Source organism: Argentina silus, assembly GCF_951799395.1.
Source record: "Argentina silus genome assembly, chromosome: 5".
NCBI classification, from domain to species: domain Eukaryota; kingdom Metazoa; phylum Chordata; class Actinopteri; order Argentiniformes; family Argentinidae; genus Argentina; species Argentina silus.
The window spans coordinates 393,619-414,284 of record NC_139659.1 but is presented as its reverse complement, the minus strand read 5'-3'; the positions used below and the strand labels follow the sequence as shown (position 1 = coordinate 414,284).

Genomic DNA, 20,666 nt, shown 5'->3' with positions numbered 1-20,666 from the left:
AAAATCTAATACATATTTATTTTTAACATACTTTGTCTCTTTACTGACAACCACCTCAGTTTGAGATTTCTGACTCTTTCATCATGTGTGAAATTCATTCCATTACCTGAATTATATTTCGGTGGGATGACTCATTTTTTATTTTTCTCTAACTTAAAGTCCAGCAAACTCCAGTTTATGACATCACAGTTTCACTTATTACATATAACATACACATTATTAGCCGTATGTTTATTTTCAAAGCTGCTTGTTTACCTGTTTTAACCTAAGTGGGTGTTTTGAATGTATATCTCATGTAGTTTACAAGTAACTCGCGTACAAAGCTGTGTTGATCCACCTGGAGACAATCCTAGCTTTGTTTTGTCTTGGGAGCAATTAGAAAACTGAGATAAACATGATGGCAGATGATAATGAGCAAAGGTGACATCAGGTTGCACTCGGCAAAAAAAACCCTGACTGATTCAGACCCAGGACAGATCCTTGTACTTTCAGATAAAGCTCAAAGGACACAGCAATAATATTGATTTGTTCATACTTTGGTGATGCTAATGTCATCTGCCTTGGTCCAAATGTGAATAAAATTAGATATAAATCTCAGTTTTCACTGGACTGCTCCTTTAAGAAGTAGACTTACTAATGTTTCAGGAAGGAAATGTAGCTGTACTAGTTACTGTACATTACATCTTTGTATTGTCATGAGTTGAAGCTTCTCTCTTGTGTGCTGTTCTTACTGTGGTAGGCAACATCTGACCTGAATTCCCAACTGAACTAAATGTGTCTTACTTTAAAATTCTCTCTGGATATCCATAGTCAGTGTTTTGATAGTGCACTTACTGTACTGTCCATAACAGGAGTTTCACAAAACAACACATACAACTAGACATTGAAAGTTGCTGAAGCAAGCCCACTACTCGGAGGTATGCAAGCCCACGACTAGGAGGTATGCAAGACAACAGTTAGATTATTAAAGAAAACCCTCCAATAAGTAAATGGGAAGAGCAGAGAGGAATCATGAAGTCATTGATAGGTTCAAAAGTTACAGTCCTGTAGCTTCTGGTTTCTCGTTGCTACAGTATAATACCGGCTAAAGAGCCATTCTGGAAGTTGTTTTATTCATCCATTGTGACAAACCCAACTCTGCTTACTCAAAGTTGATGATTAGGCTCCCTTGTGTGGACTCTACATTTGTACATTGGCAAAAAGATCAGCAAGCCTTAGGCTATGAAAGTTCCCTGTGGGTTGGCGGCGGTCACAGAGAAAAATAAACTTGTGTTGTAAATGTAAACAAAGTAACTCAAGGGGATAATATCCATGAAATGTTGGACATCGCTGCACTAAAATGTGTACTTTCTGGCACTTAGGTCAAAACGTTGTCACAATCTGTAACTGCAACTTCCTGCTACCAACTGGGTGCCGAGTGATGCTTGTTATAATGAATCCCAAAGAAATAAACAAGTGATTCATGAGTTAATTACAAAATACTGTAATGAGCTGGTCATTTCTGTAGGATAAACATTCCTGTTTCCTCATGGATAACTTTGTTTGTGTTTTACCAGTTGCCAATTTCAACAGACCATGTGACTCATCTGGAGTCGGATCCTGAACTGAGTCATCTGGAGTCGGATCCTGAACTGAGTCATCTGGAGTCGGATCCTGAACTGAGTCATCTGGAGTCGGATCCTGAACTGAGTCATCTGGAGTCGGATCCTGAACTGAGTCATCTGGAGTCAGATCCTGAACTGAGTCATCTGGAGTCAGATCCTGAACTGAGTCATCTGGAGTCGGATCCTGAACTGAGTCATCTGCCATGTTTGTGTTTAAACAGCTTAGTCGTCATGTGTCTCTGTTGTTGCTCAAGACTCAATGTACTGTATGTTTCCTTTAATCAGATGCTTTGATAAGAAGCCTACTGTGTTTGAGCAATCAGCCCTCCCACGCAGCAGGGGGACTCTTGAACTTTGGAGTGGATTGTTTTGATGGCAAGCTGAGTGGTAAGGGTCAGCCCACTATCACACATACCAGCACAAACATCCAATGATAGTCCAGTGATTTAGCTTACTCACCAGTACAACTGGGGTTCAATACTGTTTGTCCTCATGGGCTATAAAAAGCGTTGGGAATCCCAAAGAAAAGTGCCATCCAGTCCAAACTGTCCTGCAGCATAGGTGAGTGGTTACATCTTCTCTATTATTAGGAACCAGAAACCTAGTTGTTTTAAAGAAGTTCTAAATGGTTGGTGATACATCTTTATATGTTTCATGATTGGGTGTCCAAGAGGTTAATATCACACAAAGAGCCGTGGTGGTCAATAAGGATGAAGATTAACATGGTTATTCATACCTATGTCCATTTCTGCCTCATCTGGTTCAGAACACCAAAGATGTATTTTGAGACTACTGTACACGCACAGCAGTAGAGCAGAAGATACATATTTCATGATGAATTACAACAGTTTGACAGCAAACTAGTGTCTATATCATGATTAAATGTGTCATGTATTTAACACCTACGAAAAGGAAAAAAAAGGAGATCTTACCAGTAGCCTAATTAGGGGAAATGTATTCATGCCTCAGTGAAAGTTGTCACCTGTAGTGTACAAAATCTGATGCATTCTTCTATGTTTCAAGATTGGGTGTCCAAGCTTATTAACATCACACAATGTATTCGAAATTTAAAAATGTTTTTCTAATACATATACAGTATACATATTCAGCTTTATTTCCACAAAATGTGGATGTAATTATGGTCATATTCCTGTTAGGGTTAGGGATGCTACTAAATCTGGCGCATTTACAAAAATGTTGATTATTATGCAGTCCCTTACAAATAAATCTAATAAAGTAAATCAGAGCCAACACTTCTTTTTCATTTTCTCCAAAGGTGCCTCATCCAATCAGCAGCCATGAAGTTCTCTGTTGTTGCCTCCCTTGTCGTGGTGCTTGCTCTGACACATGGTAAGACCACATTCCTTTAACTTAAAGGTCCACTCTGTCGCTTCTTTTCCCCTGGGGGAGCTTTTATGATTGCATGATTTATGACACATTAATGACATACATAATAGCAGCTGAAACATAACAAGCACACAATAAAACCAACTGATCTTCAGTTAACACCAATAATGGCAGTTGGTGGATAAAGGAGAGAGTGCCCACAGTATCAAGAAATTCAAAGTTTAATCAAAATGTTTTATGTTGTATGTATTTTTTCTGTTCTCTTTTATATCAAACATTACATAACATATTATTTAATAAGCCATTTGTGGACTCTAGTGGCAACAATTCTCAATTAATGTTTTTTAAGGGTTTATTAAGCATAACTTTATAATACTTCATCAATAGATAATTGTAACTGTACAGTAACACATAAGTTACAATTGTTACCAAGAAGGTACCAGTATTGTTCATTCATTTGAAATGATCACAATTTAGAACAACATTTCCACAAAGTAAATATCTGTGCTTTTCAAGTGTTTCTTTAACTGATTGGTATACAGTGTGTTCACTATACTGATGCAACCATTCTATGGATCAAACAGGTAGCCAGTCTGAGGAGGCTCCAGAGATTGAGAAGCTGAAGCAGTATTTTGCAGATCTGACAGCTAAGACCCAGGAGCTGGCCAGCCAAGCACAGTGAGTAGGGAGGAAGAGCCCGCCCTCCCCGCCCGATGATTACCATATCACTGAAATGATTCAGTGGCAGACACATTTGGCAACACTCTCAAAACAACATTTTCGGGCCTCACTGTGAAAAGAGAGTGCACCTTTAATCTAAATAGGAGAAGAATAAGTGCACCTTTAATCATTTTTTCAGGCCATGATAAGTAAATGCAGGCTGTTGTGTTATTTGTGACCCTAAATGGAGACTCGATATGTTAATACAAGTAGGGGCTGAAACTACAGTTTGCAAATAAAGCATTAAGCCCAGATTTTTTTAATTTATTTTTTTATTTGTGTTTTTCAAAATGAGGAAATGAAACTAGCACTGGACTTCACCTTAAATTAATGCGAAATGTTTTTAGTTTTTTTTTTACAGATTTTACTAAACAATCTAAACAATCTCCTGTCAAGTTTGCGTATACACATGGTTGATTAATGAGGTGTATTGTATGTCACAATCTGGGTCTGAACCAGATTTCTCTGCATGCCACCACTGTGTTAGCCCACTGAGCTAAAGCCTAGGCATTAGCATTGAGATAGTCAGATCTTATGAAGGACAAGGTAACTCATCATGTGACCAATGAACCCTTTCTGCTAATGACAAACCCCTTCTCCTCCCTTCAAAACAGGACCCTGTTGGAGAGTGGAAAGACCCAGCTGGAGCCCTTGGCAGCCCAGATCCAGGAACATCTGAAGCCCCTGGCTTCCACCATCGAGGAGCAGATCAAGCCCCTGGCTGCCAACGTGCAGGCCCAGCTCAAACCCGCTGCCGAAAGCCTCGAGGCCCAGTTGGAAGACATCTTCCGCAAGCTGATGGAGCAGGCCAGAGCCATCGGTCAATAAAGTAGCTCTTTCCAACGTCACTGGAGTCCAGGGGTCCAAGCACACAAACCACAACACTGTCCACCAGGGGTTGAAAACAGACCATCAACCAGACCATCTGATCTAAAGGCTATTTAACCATGTAACTTCTGTTTAAGTCTATTGTATTTGTGCCAAAGCAGTTCTTCACATGCAAAGACAGACAATAGTAAATTAAAGCACCATTAAAACATGGAATTTGATCTCTTGTAATTAGTTGTCCACTCATATTAACAGAAATTAATTCCTAGTTATTGTTTGAAGCCAACATCAGGGATCATAGTCTTGATAATGTCATAATGTTGTCACAATGTTGTACTGTAGTTCCCATTCTTGCAACATCAAAAGTATTTACTGTTAAAAACAGTTTTCATTTTTGTCTGTCAAAGATTAAGGTTCATATTCCAGTTGAAGAGATGTTGTCTCTCTGAACGTCAACACTTGAGGGTTCCCCTTTTTTCATAAAAAGGTGTTTTTTGAAGGGTTACTCCTGACATCATGAATATCACTGATTTCTGGAAGCCCAAGTACTGTAGACTGTTAAACTGTCCAATACACCGGCGTTTGGACCTGAAAATAGAGCCCATAGTGTCAGTTGCACATGGCCTTCCATCTAAGGTACAGGCGGTGCTAAGACCCTCCTTTACCCTTACCTTCACTCATTAGTGCGTGAGTCACCCAAATGGTCAACATTTTAGACGGCCATGGATGACTTTATTCACCAAAAATGCAATAATGATGATGCTTGATTTTGTAGCCAATCAAAGTATTGTATCTAGGTAAACACCACATAGAACACTTGGCTCTTTAGGTGGTGAGTGTTCCGGAACTCTTTGGCAGCTGGTGAGTTAAAATCAAGGGCTTGAGATTTCGTATCCCAGAGGGCAGTTCAACAGTTTAATTTCTACTGCAATTATATTTGGATAATATAATATCAGCCGTTCCCTCCATATGCTTAATGTAACAACATGATCCAAAGGAGAAATTACCACACATGGCAGGCATACAGTAGAAGGATTTATTGTACAGTGATTATTTAAATCAGGCCATATCCAGCTAGTTAGTTAATAATATACTTGCTAAAGTGGAACGTCATTCACTGTATGGAGACAAGCACTTAGTCACACAGTATAAATGTAACTAAATTACTGTAATCAGTTACATATCAAAATAAAAACGTATCATGATTAACCAACTAGATGTATATATTGTGTACACAATATGAAAATAGCATTACAAGCCCAATACAGTAATGGTTAATATAATATATAATGCATAGCGTGTTTACGTTTGTGTTTTCGTTGTTATGATGTGCATAGTCTTTACTGGCATATATGAAGAAACAGAAATGTTACTCTGAGCAACAATGAATGGATAAGCTGTATTGATCCTAGAGCCAGAGCTCACTTGGTCAGATCTAAATGAGATGTAGAGTATAGTGGATGGATGTCCTGCAACTAAGTTTCAAATGATTTCAGGGGTTGATATTTGACTCTTGACCCCTTGGCCTTGTAGATGACCACTCCACACACCATAGCAACGGTTGCTAGGAGACATCCAGCGAAGAACACCAGGTTTAGGTTCAGGTTAAGGTTGGTCGCTGGAGAAAAAAACATGAGAAATTTAACTTGCTGTAAAATGCTTGCTGGGACCACCAGTGCATATGTCCTTAGCTTCGAGGCAGAAAGAAAATAACTATTGATGCATTAGAGAAATAGTATTTTCTTTGAGTTTCAAGTTCCACCAGCCTGCACCCTCTACTCAGTTACCCTCTACTCAGTTACCCTCAACTCAGTTACCCTCTACTCAGTTACCCTCTACTCAGTTACCCTCTACTCAGTTACCCTCTCCATTTGTTAACTTAGCTTTGAGGCCCTCACTCTAAGTCTCTGTGGATGAGAGTGTCTGGCCTAGCTTTGAGGCCCTCACTCTAAGTCTCTGTGGATGAGAGTGTCTGGCCTAGCTTTGAGGACCTCACCCTAGGTCTCTGTGGATGAGAGTGTCTGGCCTAGCTTTGAGGACCTCACTCTAAGTCTCTGTGGATGAGAGTGTCTGCTTCATAACTAAGATGTATTATAGATGTGCAAAGGTTTTTCTACCACACAGTTCGTCAAGTACAGTGCCATACAATTGGTTTTCAAACGGCTTAGTTACCTGGGTTCTCAGAGCTCCTTCTCAGGCGCAAAGGACCCTGGGAGACGTAGTGAATGCCAGTCTGGAGGCCGGCGTCTCTCTTCCTGTGGTGATGGTGGTGACCACCGCTCCAGGAGGAGGTGGAGTTTAGGCAGCCCTGAGAACACCTGCTCTTGGGGTTCCCCGCTTCACACACGATCACTGTACAGCTGATGTACACCTACACACAGAGTAGGCCCAGGTTACTGCTACTACTACTACTAGTACTACAACTACCATCACCACTAGTACTACTACTAGTACTACTACAACTACTACTACTACTACTACTACTACTACTACTACTACTACCACCACCACTAGTACTACTACTACTACTACCACCACCACTAGTACTACTACTACTACTACTACTACCACCACCACTAGTACTACTACTACTACTACTACTACCACCACCACTAGTACTACTACTACTACTACCACCACCACTACTACTACTACTACTACTACCACCACCACTAGTACTACTACTACTACTACCACCACCACTAGTACTACTACTACTACTACTACTACCACCACCACTAGTACTACTACTACTACTACTACTACCACCACCACTAGTACTACTACTACTACTACTACTACCACCACCACTAGTACTACTACTACTACTACCACCACCACTAGTACTACTACTACTACTACTATCAAACTACAACAACTGTACAGCTGATGTACACCAACACACAGAGTAGGCCCAGGTTACTGGTACTACTGCTACTACTACAACTACCACCACCACTGGTACTACTACTATCAAACTGCAACAACTGGATAGCAGCTGATGTACACCAACACACAGAAGGGGTGAAGCTCAGGTGAAAGGACTGCCAACCAAGAGAAGTGTTTTAGGAGTATTTACCTGGTCATGCAATCCGATGAACTTGAAAGCTTCCATTCCAAACTGGAAATGTCTCTCGTGGTCGGGGGAGAAGACTATGACAGTCTCATCTACGTTGCACCTGGTAAAATACAAGGTTACTGAGGAGTAAAACAACGCTTTCCCCTTCACACAATTAATATATTCACTGGACTGGTATTACAGCAATCGTACTGCAATACTACCTCTTACAGTCAGGGAATACAGTCAGCATTGTGACTGCCTACGGCCCCTGGTCCGAGCATTGATTACTTTATCTTATGATGACTGATGGATAGATGATTCACTGACTTAAACAAATGGATTTGTTGTAAGTCGCTTTGGATAAAGGCGTCTGCTAAATGCCATAAATGTAATGTAAATGAATCTGTTGAATCTGTTCATTCATACACAGATATGTATAGTAACACGTGGTTGGTATGTGTATGATTTGGTCATAGTAGCAGCATCTGGTTGTTACAGTGGGGGATCAGGTCAGAGTACGTTGATATCCTGGTTGAAGACTGTGATTCCATGATGATGGATTGCCGTTGTTCCTGATGGTGTATGTTGTCTATTTAAGCCTTGGTACATGTTTGTTTAATGTTGTGCTCTTGTGTGCAAGAAAACGTCCACTTGGGGCAATAAAGGTTTCATTCATTCATGTGGGGTTGTAATGTCAGTGTGTTTGCCTAACTCTGTAAAACTATATATCTGACTTGCATATATTTGAGCACATACTTTACTACGGCTGTGTATACGCATATGATTCTGATATGTATGTGTGTGTTTATGGCTGTCCTGCTCTCACCCATTCTCTCTGATGGTGTAGGTGGGGTGGTAGTTGGGGTTGTCGTAAGGAGCTGCCCTGCAGGACTCAACAAACAACTCTGTGTTGTTGACTGAAGACGTGGCCTCAATCTGCATGTAGATCATTTGCTTGACGTCCACTTCCACGGGGTACGACCTGGGGTCCACCATCCTGAGGAAGTGGCTGCTCTGGAAGAACTCAAACTGGTACATGAACGTGCCGAAGCCCTTCTCGCTGACCGTGACGGTGTCCCGGTGAGCCGAGTAGCTCTGGGTCACGTTGCCACGCTTGGCATACTGACAGTTAAACTCCAACTCCACCTGGTGGCGCCTGGTGATGATGTCAGCGGGGTTATCGAATGTGGTTATTTCATTCTTGAAGATGAGGTTCTCATCGTCTTCCTGCAGAGAGGAAGTAAACTGATGTAAGTGTGTGAGTCTGGGCAGTGCTCCTGTGATCCAGGTGTCTGGGCGGTGCTCTGTGATACAGGTGTCTGGGCAGTGCTCCTGTGATACAGGTGTGTGGGGTCGGTGCTCCTGTGATACAGGTGTGTGGGGGCGGTGCTCTGTGATACAGGTGTGTGGGGGCGGTGCTCTGTGATACAGGTGTGTGGGCAGTGCTCCTGTGATACAGGTGTGTGGGGGCGGTGCTCTGTGATCCAGGTGTCTGGGCAGTGCTCCTGTGATACAGGTGTCTGGGCAGTGCTCTGTGATACAGGTGTGTGGGGGCAGTGCTCCTGTGATACAGGTGTGTGGGGGCGGTGCTCTGTGATCCAGGTGTGTGGGGGCGGTGCTCTGTGATCCAGGTGTCTGGGCAGTGCTCCTGTGATACAGGTGTCTGGGCAGTGCTCTGTGATACAGGTGTGTGGGGGCAGTGCTCCTGTGATACAGGTGTGTGGGGGCAGTGCTCCTGTGATACAGGTGTGTGGGGGCGGTGCTCTGTGATACAGGTGTGTGGGCAGTGCTCCTGTGATACAGGTGTGTGGGCAGTGCTCCTGTGATACAGGTGTGTGGGGGCAGTGCTCCTGTGATACAGGTGTGTGGGGGCAGTGCTCCTGTGATACAGGTGTGTGGGGGCGGTGCTCTGTGATACAGGTGTCTGGGCAGTGCTCCTGTGATACAGGTGTCTGGGCAGTGCTCCTGTGATACAGGTGTCTGGGCAGTGCTCCTGTGATCCAGGTGTCTGGGCAGTGCTCCTGTGATACAGGTGTGTGGGCAGTGCTCCTGTGATACAGGTGTGTGGGGGCGGTGTAAGGTTTGAGGGGGGTATCGACCAATGAGGTCAGGGTTGAGGGGGACGGAATGCCATTGAGGTTGTACTGCATATCAAATCATAGACGTGAAATAGTTTATTTAACGCAACAAATATGCAATTCACAATCACACACATACACACACACATACACACATACACACTAACACAAGCAAGCTATGCTTTGAGACAGGGTATGACCTCAGCGGCATTCCAGCATTGAGGGGGGGACCTACTGTATGGACGACCCATAGACGGTGTCTCACCTCTATCTGTGTCCCACAGGCGTTGAGGGGAATGACAGCAACGACGTGAGTGCTGTTGGAGTAACGCTGCAGGTCGCAGGCGGAGCTACTGGGGTCGCTGAGCTGCAGGTGGTCCTCATGGATCTCACTTAGGGAGGACTTCTCCACCTCCACTGTGATGCTGGTCTCACTGCAGCTTACTTTGGCTATGACTGGAACACACAATAGCTTGTTATTGTTGCGCTGCTTGAAAATGTGGGTAATTTAAAAAATGGTTTGGTTCATTTCCAAATGTATTGTGATGTAAATCTGTTATTTCCATTATGTTACAGTTTGGTCATGTGTTGTCTATTGAAGGTGTCTGTGTCATATCCACAGATTAAATCGTGTTGCTCGCTAGGAAGCTCTGATGCAATTACTCAAAAGTGTCGACATCAACAGCGGGAGAATCTCCAGAAGACATTTCATTGGTTTATATTCCATCTCGTACCTCGCCTCAGTTAGCAACATCTGGGCGTTTCTTCTTGCTAGTCAAGTCCAGCTATTGTGGTAAATGCAACATGTAGATATCTAAAGCTTTGTTTGTCTGCTCTATTGCAAGTATGACGTGTCAATTTGCCGTTTTGAGTCATTGTTTTACCAGGCTATGGCAAGCAGGTTATATCTGTATCAGGTGGTAGTATGTATCGTATTCAAAGGATTGGGTATAAAGGGTAGTTTACATCCATATTCCCATCCCAGTCTTTCCATAATGGAGTTTCCATAATGGATGCCTCAAGAGAATCTGCTGCAACTTCTGGCCAAAAACTGCCCAAATATCTAACTGAAGAATACCGGTTGTAATAACAACAATCACTCAAGACATCAAGAGATGACGACTCCGACAGCTAGGCCACGTCCTCAGAACGGACCATGACCGTTTACCCAAAGTTGCCCTGAGATGGACATCGCTGGGTAAAAGGAAACCTTGAAGCCCACAAGACCGTGAAGGAAGAGCTGGCACAAGGAAGGCACACTATGCTGCCAGATACAGAAGTGGAATGCGTTGGGGCCTCATGGCCCATAGGGGATGAAGAGGTCTGAGTACCGGTAGGTTAAGTCAGTTCAGACCCCCAGGAATGTCCTCACCTTTTTTGCGTCCGACTTCAACCACGACACACCTCATCTCAGATTGATAGATGTTAGACCTAGGATGAGACCATCAGAGGTGGGTCACATTGTTCATATGACTATTCAGACATCTACAGCACATCACAATGTTAATGGGATAGTTCACTATTTTACACCTTATAATCAGATGGTTCCTAACCCTGAAAGCAGTCTATTGTCATCAGGGCAACTTCCAGGGCAACTCCAGGTAACTCCAGGTAACTCCAGGTAACTCCAGGTAACTCCACCCTGTCTGCATTGTTGTCTAGCAGGTGGCACCACTCCTGTACAGCACTAGTCTATCAAGCTGCTTTTGAACATGGTGCATTTGGTTGGTTGTTTAGCATTGTGTGTTGTATTGTAGTAGTGATGCCACGCTTCATCCAGAACGCTGCCGCTCGTCTGGTGTTCAATCTCCCCAAATTCTCCCATGTCACCCCCCTCCTCCGCACCCTCCACTGGCTCCCGGTAGCAGCTCGCATCAAATTCAAGACCCTGGTGCTCGCCTACCGGGGGCAAAGGGAACAGCCCCTCCCTACTTGCAAGCAATGGTTAGCCCCCAAACCCCTGCAAGATCACTCCGCTCTTCCACCTCGGCTGCCCGCCTGGCACCGCCGCCTCTACGTGGATGTAGTGGCCGCTCTACTCAGTCACGGCTTTTCACTGTCCTGGCGCCCCGCTGGTGGAATGAGCTTCCCACAACAGTCAGGACTGCAGAGTCACTACCGATCTTCCGCCATAGATTGAAAACCCATCTCTTCAAGCTACATCTTAACAGTCCCTCCTAAAGACCACTTCACCCTCACTACCCCCCCTATACTAACCCTAACCCCAACCCTTGAGACCTCTTTACCCCCACTACCCCCCTATACTAACCCTAACCCAGAGACCTCTTCAGCCCCGCTACCCCTCCTGTACTAGTTCTAATAAAATATATTAAAAAAGAGCATTGATTATTTTGTCTTATGATGTTGGATAGATGATTCACTTACTTAAACAAATGTATTTGTTGTAAGTCGCTTTGGATAAAGGCGTCTGCTAAATGCCATCAATGTAAATGTAAATGTAAATGTGAATGTAAATGTAAATGTAAATGTAATGTTAGACAACAATGCAGACAGGGTGGAGTTATCTGGAGACATAGTATAACACAGTCATTACACATAGTATAACACAGTCATTACACATAGTATAACACAGTCATTACACATAGTATAACACAGTCATTACACATAGTATAACACAGTCATTACACATCGATAGCCCATAAGATCCCTTAGTCCAGTGACTTACTGTTGGGATACAACGGGGTGGAAGTGTTGGTGATTGGAGGGAGAAGGACTGGGTACATTATTCCTGCAGAGTAAAAATAATATCCAGGGATTTCACATCGAAATGTAATTCTGCGCTGATTTCTTGAACTACTATCCTCATGATGTTACACCCTCCTACACACACCACTGTGAAACATGTTGACTTGTCTGCCAAAGAATTCCGGAACACTCACCACCTACAGTGGTGTTTTATGTGGTATTTACCGAGCAACAATACTTTTTATGTGGTATTTACCTGGCAACAATACTTTTTATGTGGTATTTATCTAACAACAATACTGAATGAATGAGTTAAACAGAACAATAACATTTCCAGTGAAGATGAAACTAGAGGCTCACCCGACTGCTGCCTCAGCGATGAAGCAGATGGGGAGATGGTCTCCCAGGTCATCCTGGACAGGCGTCCACCGCAGGACAAACTCTCCATGGGTGGTCGTGTGCTTGGTCATGTTCAAGGGTCCACTAATGATGACATCATAAACCCTAGAGGGAGGCAACACATACCAGGCCACTAATGATGAAATCATGTTTCTTATATGGATATTGTATGGGAGGTGGAGGTGGAGGTGGGGGTGGGGGTGGAGGTGGGGGTGGGGGTGGGGGTGGAGGTGGGGGTGGGGGTGGAGGTGAGGGTGGAGGTGTAGGTGGGGGTGGAGGTGGGGGTGTGGGCGGAGGTGGGGGCGGAAGTGGAGGTGGGGGTGGAGGTGTAGGTGGAGGTGGAGGTGGGGGTGGGGGTGGAGGTGGGGGTGGGGGCCTTAATAATGATAACATCTTACACTTAGCATGTGGCCTGTGAATACTATATCATGGAGATATCCTCTTACGTTGAGTGTGTGGCCTGTGCCTTGACTCTGATCTCCATCTCCTTGCCAACCTCTGTGTGGAGGCGGTCTCCATTGTGGGGCGTCGGGGGCAGAAACCTGGGCAGGTACTCTCCCTCAGTGCAAGAGGGAGCAGGTTGGTCCACTAAAAAATCAAAAGATTGTAAACTTTTCCCTTTCCAACAACATATTATTTACACATAATATATTACTAGAGTATGTCTGTCTGTTCCATCCATCCATCCATCCATCCATACTAAGGCAGCAAAGACTATGCCTCACCCAGCAGAGAGAACTGCAGAGGGAGTTTGCTGAGAGGAGGAGTGGGGGGCCCGGTAGTGGTGGTCATGGGTATTGTGGTGGTTTGGGGCCACCACCAAGGTGAGGGGGTGGTGTTGGGTTGGTACCAGGAGGGAGGGGTGGTCATGGGTATTGTGGTGGTTTGGGGCCACCACCAAGGTGAGGGGGTGGTGTTGGGTTGGGGCCACCACCAAGGTAAGGGGGTGGTGGTGGGTTGGGGCCACCACCAAGGTAAGGGGGTGGTCGTGGGTTGGTACGTGGTGGTGGTGGGTTGGTACGTGGTGGGAGGGGTGGTAGTTGCTGTCCACTTGTGTCCCCTTGCCGTCAGCGGGGCCCTGGAGGAGCTGGAGCCATCGCTGTAGGAGAGGGTGATGAGTCGCGTGGGGAAGTCCTCCACCACGAGCTCAAATCCATAGACACCACGGCTTGAGGTGTAGCCGTACTGAAGGGTGCAGGAGTCCTGAGAGAGTGAGGACATCAAACACCAAAACATCTGTTGGTTGAGGCCAGAATGATGCAGTCACAAATAGTGCACTACTAGAGTGAGGAAATAATGGTACCTGATCCAGGGAAAAGCCTGATGGCTGGCTGCACCTGAAGCACTCATGCTTGGTTGATATCCCATATCTGCATCTGACACGGTCGCCATCAGGGTCTGAGGACATCAGGTTATACTTCCTAGGACAGTTCTGGGGAACACTACAACCACAGGAAAGAAACAGTCAACATTGACTGACATACAATTTACAATGAGGTACACAGAAATATATTCTTCAAAAATACACCAATACAATACACCAAAAATACACCAATACAATACACCAAAAATAGAACTTTAACTTTACAGTTACATTCCAATTTTCAATTGAAGTTGGTGAGACGAGGAGGCAATTTGACCGTCTGGCCAATAGAAACCATCTTATGCAAATAATCAGTCACGACATTGGGAACTACCAATCAGGGGAGGGAATGTTTCACTAGCTAGGAGGTGGATTAGTAAAACACAGTAAAGTAGAATGGCAGTTACCGTATGAATGGTAGAATGGCAGTTACCGTATGAATGGTAGAATGGCAGTTACCGTATGAATGGTAGAATGGCAGTTACCGTATGAATGGTAGAATGGCAGTGTCTGGAGATCTGTTGGGTTCACTGGTGTCAGATCTGGTTCCAAGATCCACCACTGTCAGTAGTTTCCAATATGTTTCTCTGTTTACTGTGCTGATCCAACAGCAGCTAAATTTCCTGTATCATGGACACAATAATAATAATCAATTACAATCACAATAATTGTTATCTTAAATGCTCTGAGCTGAATTACTATCTTAAAGTTGACTTTTTACATGATCCATGAAAAAATGACTCACTGCATTTGAAAAGGTTTGTTACTGGGGACGTTTCTGGACATGACTGTTTCAGATTCACACCAGTAGTTCCTCCTCGTGTTCTTCCCACTGGTGCTGGTGTCGATTGTTCCAGATACCGATCTGCTTTGATACCCACAGTTTCCTGAGTAGCAATTCCAGCCACTGTAGGAACAAAAATCGTATGTTTCCCTGTAGCGAAATACCACCTGGGGGGACAAAAATATACTTTATTTTTGGGGCAATTAGAATATAATTAAAGACAGACTTTGTGGGGGGCGACCTCTGGCAGAAATGACCTTCCCAACTGAAGAACATTCACTCATCGGCCGTTTAGTCACATGGCAGAAGATAACAGGGCAGTTATCTCCTGGTAGGCACTCCTATCACCTGACTTCCAATATAAAGTTGGGGCCCTTTCATAATCACACATCGCTCCATGTCCAGTAGGGCTCCTATGAACATACACAGGGTAGACATGTCTATGAACATACACAGGGTAGACATGTCTATGAACATACACAGGGTAGACATGTCTATGAACATACACAGGGTAGACATGTCTATGAACATACACAGGGTAGACATGTCTATGAACATACACAGGGTAGACACGTCTATGAACATACACGGGGTAGACATGTCTATGAACATACACAGGGTACACACGTCTATAAACGGCCACGTCCCTTTGAGGGGACAACAGAGTGGCCCCCTCATTGACAACACCACAGGCACACTACTGTACACAGTTCACTGAAACAAGGAAAAAATAATCACAGCAAAAATAAACGGTAGAAAAAAAACACTCAGAGAGACCCTTCAAAGGTGCCCATCTGCCATCTGAAGCGTCATACAGTGGATATCTATTTGCAGGCAACAGCTCTCAGGGATGCTGCCTCCAACCACACCAATACTGGGGTTGTTGTTGTAAACTATTCTATTCCAAAGAATCTACTAGAAACAAAACCTTAAAACTACCAAAATCAACAGTTTGTTGATAACCAGACGATAGTCTGCATCAGATGGGATCAATGGCTCGCAGGCTTTAGGCAATTGTCAACAAAATACTAAACATGAGTGCTTAATTTGGACATTTGTTAAATCTGTCCCATCACTTTTGGTGGTCTGAAACAGGGGGACTATGTCTAAAAAGTAAAAAAAAAAAAAAGAAAAAAAAAAAAAAATATGTACACAAATACCATCAAATAAAAGCTAAGAATACCTTCTTTAATCTCATAGTAATATTTTTTTTTAAATATGTTTTTAGGGCATTTCTGCTTTATTGGGATAGAGACAGTAGAGATTGACAGGAAGGATGGGAGAGAGAGAGAGGAGGGATGACATGCAGGATAGGTCGAGGGTCGGAATCGAACCAGGAACCTTGCGATTATGTGATAAGCACATTAGTGTGCTACGCTACTAAGCGCCCCAATCTCATAGCAATTGTTTGATTTCAAATTTAAACTGTTGAGAGAGAGAAATTTAAGAGAGAAATTTAAACTGTGTAGAGCCAAAAGAAGAAGAAATGCTGCACCACTGTTCCATTACTTAAACAAGGAACTGTATATCCCCTGAATATATTATATCACATAATTCATAACCATGGTAATCATCAGTTCAACTCAAGTATAAGCAAATGCCTCCATTGGACGGTGCTTATCATACAGCAGGACAATGACCCAAAACATACCGCCATAAATGATATCACATAATTCATAACCATGGTAATCATCAGTTCAACTCAAGTATAAGCAAATGCCTCCATTGGACGGTGCTTATCATACAGCAGGACAATGACCCAAAACATACCGCCATAAATGATATCACATAATTCATAACCATGGTAATCGCCAGAAATACTTAAATAAAATTGGATTAATAATGTCTATTGATCTAAACAATTTATGCTGTCCATATTGAAAATGACTCTGGTCATTGATAAACCTAGACTATTAAATGACTCTGGTCATTAATAAACCTAGGTATATAACTAGACTATTAAATGACTCTGGTCATTGATAAACCTAGACTATTAAATGACTCTGGTCATTAATAAACCTAGGTATATAACTAGACTATTAAATTACTCTGGTCATTGATAAACCTAGGTATATAACTAGACTATTAAATTGAGCACAAACCTCCTTCAGATTATGATGATAAAATGAGCACTACAACGTACTGATGATGGCTGAGCATCACAGCCCTTCTAGATCAGTGATTGGCCACTTTGATGCAGACTATTTTACATTTCTCTCCAAAGTCACAGTGAAACCAATGTGTTCTAATTATTTCTAAAATGTTTTCCTTTATTTTTGCAAAAGACAGTTAAAGTGGATCTATCAAATATTTTTGTTTTCTTTTTGTGCAAGTTGTCCATCACGGTTCTAGATGATGGTTATAAGTTGAGCACAAAACCCTCTCTAGATTGTGGTTAGAAATTAAGTGTCTCACCTTGAACGTTCCGTCTGGGTTCTTGCCTTTAGCTGTGAAGGTCATGGAACCTCCGTAGTAGTGTGATGCTGTCACCAGAGAGACCAAGAGCAGCAGCAGCAGCAGTCTGGGAGAAGACATGATGTCTGTAGCTGTCTGCTCTCTACCTGTCTCAGAGCTCTACGTGTCTCAGTGCTATACCTGTCTGCTCTCTACCTGTCTCAAAGCTGTACCTATCTCACAGCTCTACCTTTCTGCTCTCTACCTGTCTGCTCTCCACCTGTCTCAGAGCCATACTTGGCTCATACAGCAGCTTATATAACCCTCAAACAGAAACTATGTGCGACCTGTTCAGGTGGTGCCAAATCTAGTCAGGCTTCTTTATGTGGCCATTGATATATGTTCTTAATGGCAGGTGAAACCAGTTTTATTGAGGAAGAAAACAAAAGCTAAAATACCTTTCATTTCAACCTTGAGGTGAAAGAGAACATGCCCTTGTTACAGGTAATGATGCATCCCTGACCATCTCTCTGACTGACAAGAGCCAGTCACCAGATGTACTCATCCATTGTAACAGAGTCTATTAGGGATTCTCCAGAGTGACTTAAACAAGGCAGGAAGGAAAAGGGTCCTTTTATAATGAGGTTGACAGTGAGAGTTTCATGTTTCAGATTACTTCCAATGTCAGCCCGGTCATTTATAGGATAGTGGTTACCAGCTAAACCAGTGGAGGCTGGAGCATTGAGGAAGAGGAGGATGGTTCTTACTTGAACCATCCTGGCAACAACTATCCTATAAATGACAGTGGTTGACGTTGTAAGTATCTAAAATCCCAGTTGCCATGGGGTTGTCAATCTACTAAGAATGATTTTCAGATTACATAAACAAAAACAAATCTAACATGAAACTCTACTCTCGCTGTTTCAAGGGCATGGCCTCCTTCACAGGGCTGTGGTGAAAGGCATGTAGCTTTCGTTTCTTACTCAGTAAAACTGGTTTCACCTGCCGTTAAGAAAATATTTATTAAATACAATTTAAATGAAAACTTCTCTACACAAACTGTAATTCTGCTTGATTCTACTGCCCAAAATGCACTCAAACAGCTCACACAAACCAACTGAATCGGCTTCGGTCTGAAGAGTGGTCCCAAATGGCTGACATAGTAACTGTATGGGTTAGGGTTAGGGTTTGGGTTAGGGTTGGGGTTCCCTAACGGGAACAGAGGAGAGTGGATTTGGCGACTCCCCTTGCTGCCCTGTTAAGCCCCATTCATTGTGTTTTTATTATTTCGATGTGCATTTTCTCTGTAAAATGAATAACTTCGGAGGATGGTTCTCAGAACAAATATGGCAACCTCATGTCCAGATTATCCACTCAAAATCATAGGCTAGCCATTTCAAATTCTGGAGTGAGAGAGAGAGAGAAAGAGATGTTGAGAGAGAGAGAAACATCCAGGAGAAGGATCAGAAAGAGAGCCAGAGAGAGCTAGCTATTTTTGTAAAATTATTTTTTTGTATTTTTTTGTTCTTTTTCATTTACCCTCCACTTACTTAGCTAGAGCAGCTAACTCACCTCCTCGACAATCTGACTGAGAGGAATGCTGTTGATGCCAGGGAGCTGGCTAAGGGAGGCTGTCCAACTGAAATCCTTCTGATTCAAGCTAAGCTTTGAGACAGGTGAGAGGGGAGAGGGGAGAGGGGACAGGGGAGAGGGGAGAGGGGACAGGTGAGAGGGGAGAGGGGAGAGGGGACAGGTGAGAGGGGAGAGGGGAGAGGGGACAGGTGAGAGGGGAGAGGGGACAGGTGAGAGGGGAGAGGGGAGAGGGGACAGGTGAGAGGGGAGAGGGGAGAGGGGACAGGGGAGAGGGGAGAGGGGACAGGTGAGAGGGGAGAGGGGAGAGGGGACAGGGGAGAGGGGAGAGGGGAGAGGGGACAGGGGAGAGGGGAGAGGGGACAGGTGAGAGGGGAGAGGGGAGAGGGGACAGGTGAGAGGGGAGAGGGGAGAGGGGACAGGTGAGAGGGGAGAGGGGACAGGTGAGAGGGGAGAGGGGAGAGGGGACAGGTGAGAGGGGAGAGGGGAGAGGGGACAGGGGAGAGGGGAGAGGGGACAGGTGAGAGGGGAGAGGGGACAGGGGAGAGGGGACAGGGGAGAGGGGAAGAGTGCATGGATGAGAGAAGGGATTACACAACAACCAAAGTGATGATGCCGTCTGTGGTTGCTATGGAAGTAGAACCGTGTGTGCAGGTGATCAGCTTGATCCAGGCAACAATGCAAGGCTGTATTCAATGTGTCACTGTCACCTTGATAACGCCAATCTTATCTCTCCTCCGGTGCACCTGTGTTATAAACTCTCATGTGTAAGCTTGGTTGTAGCAACCTCATGATGGGTATAGGGGGGAAGGCAACCTCATGATGGGTATAGGGGGAAGGCAACCTCATGATGGGTATAGGGGGGAGGTCAACCTCATGATGGGTATAGGGGGGAGGTCAACCTCATGATGGGTATAGGAGGGAGGTCAACCTCATGATGGGTATAGGAGGGAGGTCAACCTCATGATGGGTATAGGAGGGAGGTCAACCTCATGATGGGTATAGGAGGGAGGTCAACCTCATGATGGGTATAGGGGGGAGGTCAACCTCATGATGGGTATAGGGGGGAGGTCAACCTCATGATGGGTATAGGGGGAGGTCAACCTCATGATGGGTATAGGGGGAGGTCAACCTCATGATGGGTATAGGGGGGAAGGCAACCTCATGATGGGTATAGGGGGAAGGCAACCTCATGATGGGTATAGGGGGGAGGTCAACCTCATGATGGGTATAGGGGGGAGGTCAACCTCATGATGGGTATAGGAGGGAGGTCAACCTCATGATGGGTATAGGAGGGAGGTCAACCTCATGATGGGTATAGGAGGGAGGTCAACCTCATGATGGGTATAGGGGGGAGGTCAACCTCATGATGGGTATAGGGGGGAGGTCAACCTCATGATGGGTATAGGGGGAGGTCAACCTCATGATGGGTATAGGGGGGAGGTCAACCTCATGATGGGTATAGGGGGGAGGTCAACCTCATGATGGGTATAGGAGGGAGGTCAACCTCATGATGGGTATAGGGGGGAGGTCAACCTCATGATGGGTATAGGGGGAGGTCAACCTCATGATGGGTATAGGGGGGAGGTCAACCTCATGATGGGTATAGGAGGGAAGGCAACCTCATGATGGGTATAGGAGGGAGGTCAACCTCATGATGGGTATAGGGGGAGGTCAACCTCATGATGGGTATAGGAGGGAGGTCAACCTCATGATGGGTATAGGAGGGAGGTCAACCTCATGATGGGTATAGGAGGGAGGTCAACCTCATGATGGGTATAGGAGGGAGGTC

At 44.4% G+C, this 20,666-nt stretch overlaps 2 protein-coding genes across 2 annotated transcripts; one reads left to right on the top strand and one right to left on the bottom strand.

Annotated features, from left to right (window-relative positions):
• The first annotated feature begins 2,126 nt into the window (after positions 1-2,126).
• Positions 2,127-4,702, top strand: LOC310805032 (type-4 ice-structuring protein-like). The gene is made up of 4 exons (XM_083670541.1): positions 2,127-2,165; positions 2,881-2,954; positions 3,536-3,629; positions 4,286-4,702. The coding sequence occupies exons 2-4, from the start codon at positions 2,903-2,905 to the stop codon at positions 4,497-4,499; spliced, it is 360 nt and encodes a 119-aa protein (XP_083526667.1). The 5' UTR covers positions 2,127-2,165; positions 2,881-2,902; the 3' UTR covers positions 4,500-4,702.
• An 819-nt stretch (positions 4,703-5,521) lies between these two features.
• LOC310804873 (uncharacterized protein) lies at positions 5,522-17,578 on the bottom strand. Its single transcript, XM_083670273.1, has 14 exons — positions 17,306-17,578; positions 14,852-15,057; positions 14,592-14,729; positions 14,047-14,185; positions 13,469-13,946; positions 13,190-13,331; positions 12,705-12,848; positions 12,325-12,387; positions 11,011-11,069; positions 9,904-10,094; positions 8,387-8,787; positions 7,579-7,678; positions 6,672-6,870; positions 5,522-6,117 (listed from the first exon to the last, which is right to left on the bottom strand). The coding sequence occupies exons 1-14, from the start codon at positions 17,423-17,425 to the stop codon at positions 5,975-5,977; spliced, it is 2,523 nt and encodes an 840-aa protein (XP_083526399.1). The 5' UTR covers positions 17,426-17,578; the 3' UTR covers positions 5,522-5,974.
• Between the last annotated feature and the right edge of the window lie 3,088 nt (positions 17,579-20,666).

Bases quoted from the DNA above. Each gene is read 5' to 3' on its own strand.
- LOC310804873 (XM_083670273.1), bottom strand. From the start codon at position 17,425: ATGTCTTCTCCCAGACTGCTGCTGCTGCTGCTCTTGGTCTCTCTGGTG. The intron at 15,058-17,305 runs GTGAGACACTTA...TTGTCCCCCCAG, and splicing joins ACCCAGACGGAACGTTCAAG to GTGGTATTTCGCTACAGGGA. The intron at 13,947-14,046 runs GTACCATTATTT...TCACTCTCTCAG, and splicing joins CAGGCTTTTCCCTGGATCAG to GACTCCTGCACCCTTCAGTA.
- LOC310805032 (XM_083670541.1), top strand. From the start codon at position 2,903: ATGAAGTTCTCTGTTGTTGCCTCCCTTGTCGTGGTGCTTGCTCTGACA. The intron at 2,955-3,535 runs GTAAGACCACAT...TGGATCAAACAG, and splicing joins GGTGCTTGCTCTGACACATG to GTAGCCAGTCTGAGGAGGCT. The intron at 3,630-4,285 runs GTGAGTAGGGAG...CCTTCAAAACAG, and splicing joins GAGCTGGCCAGCCAAGCACA to GACCCTGTTGGAGAGTGGAA.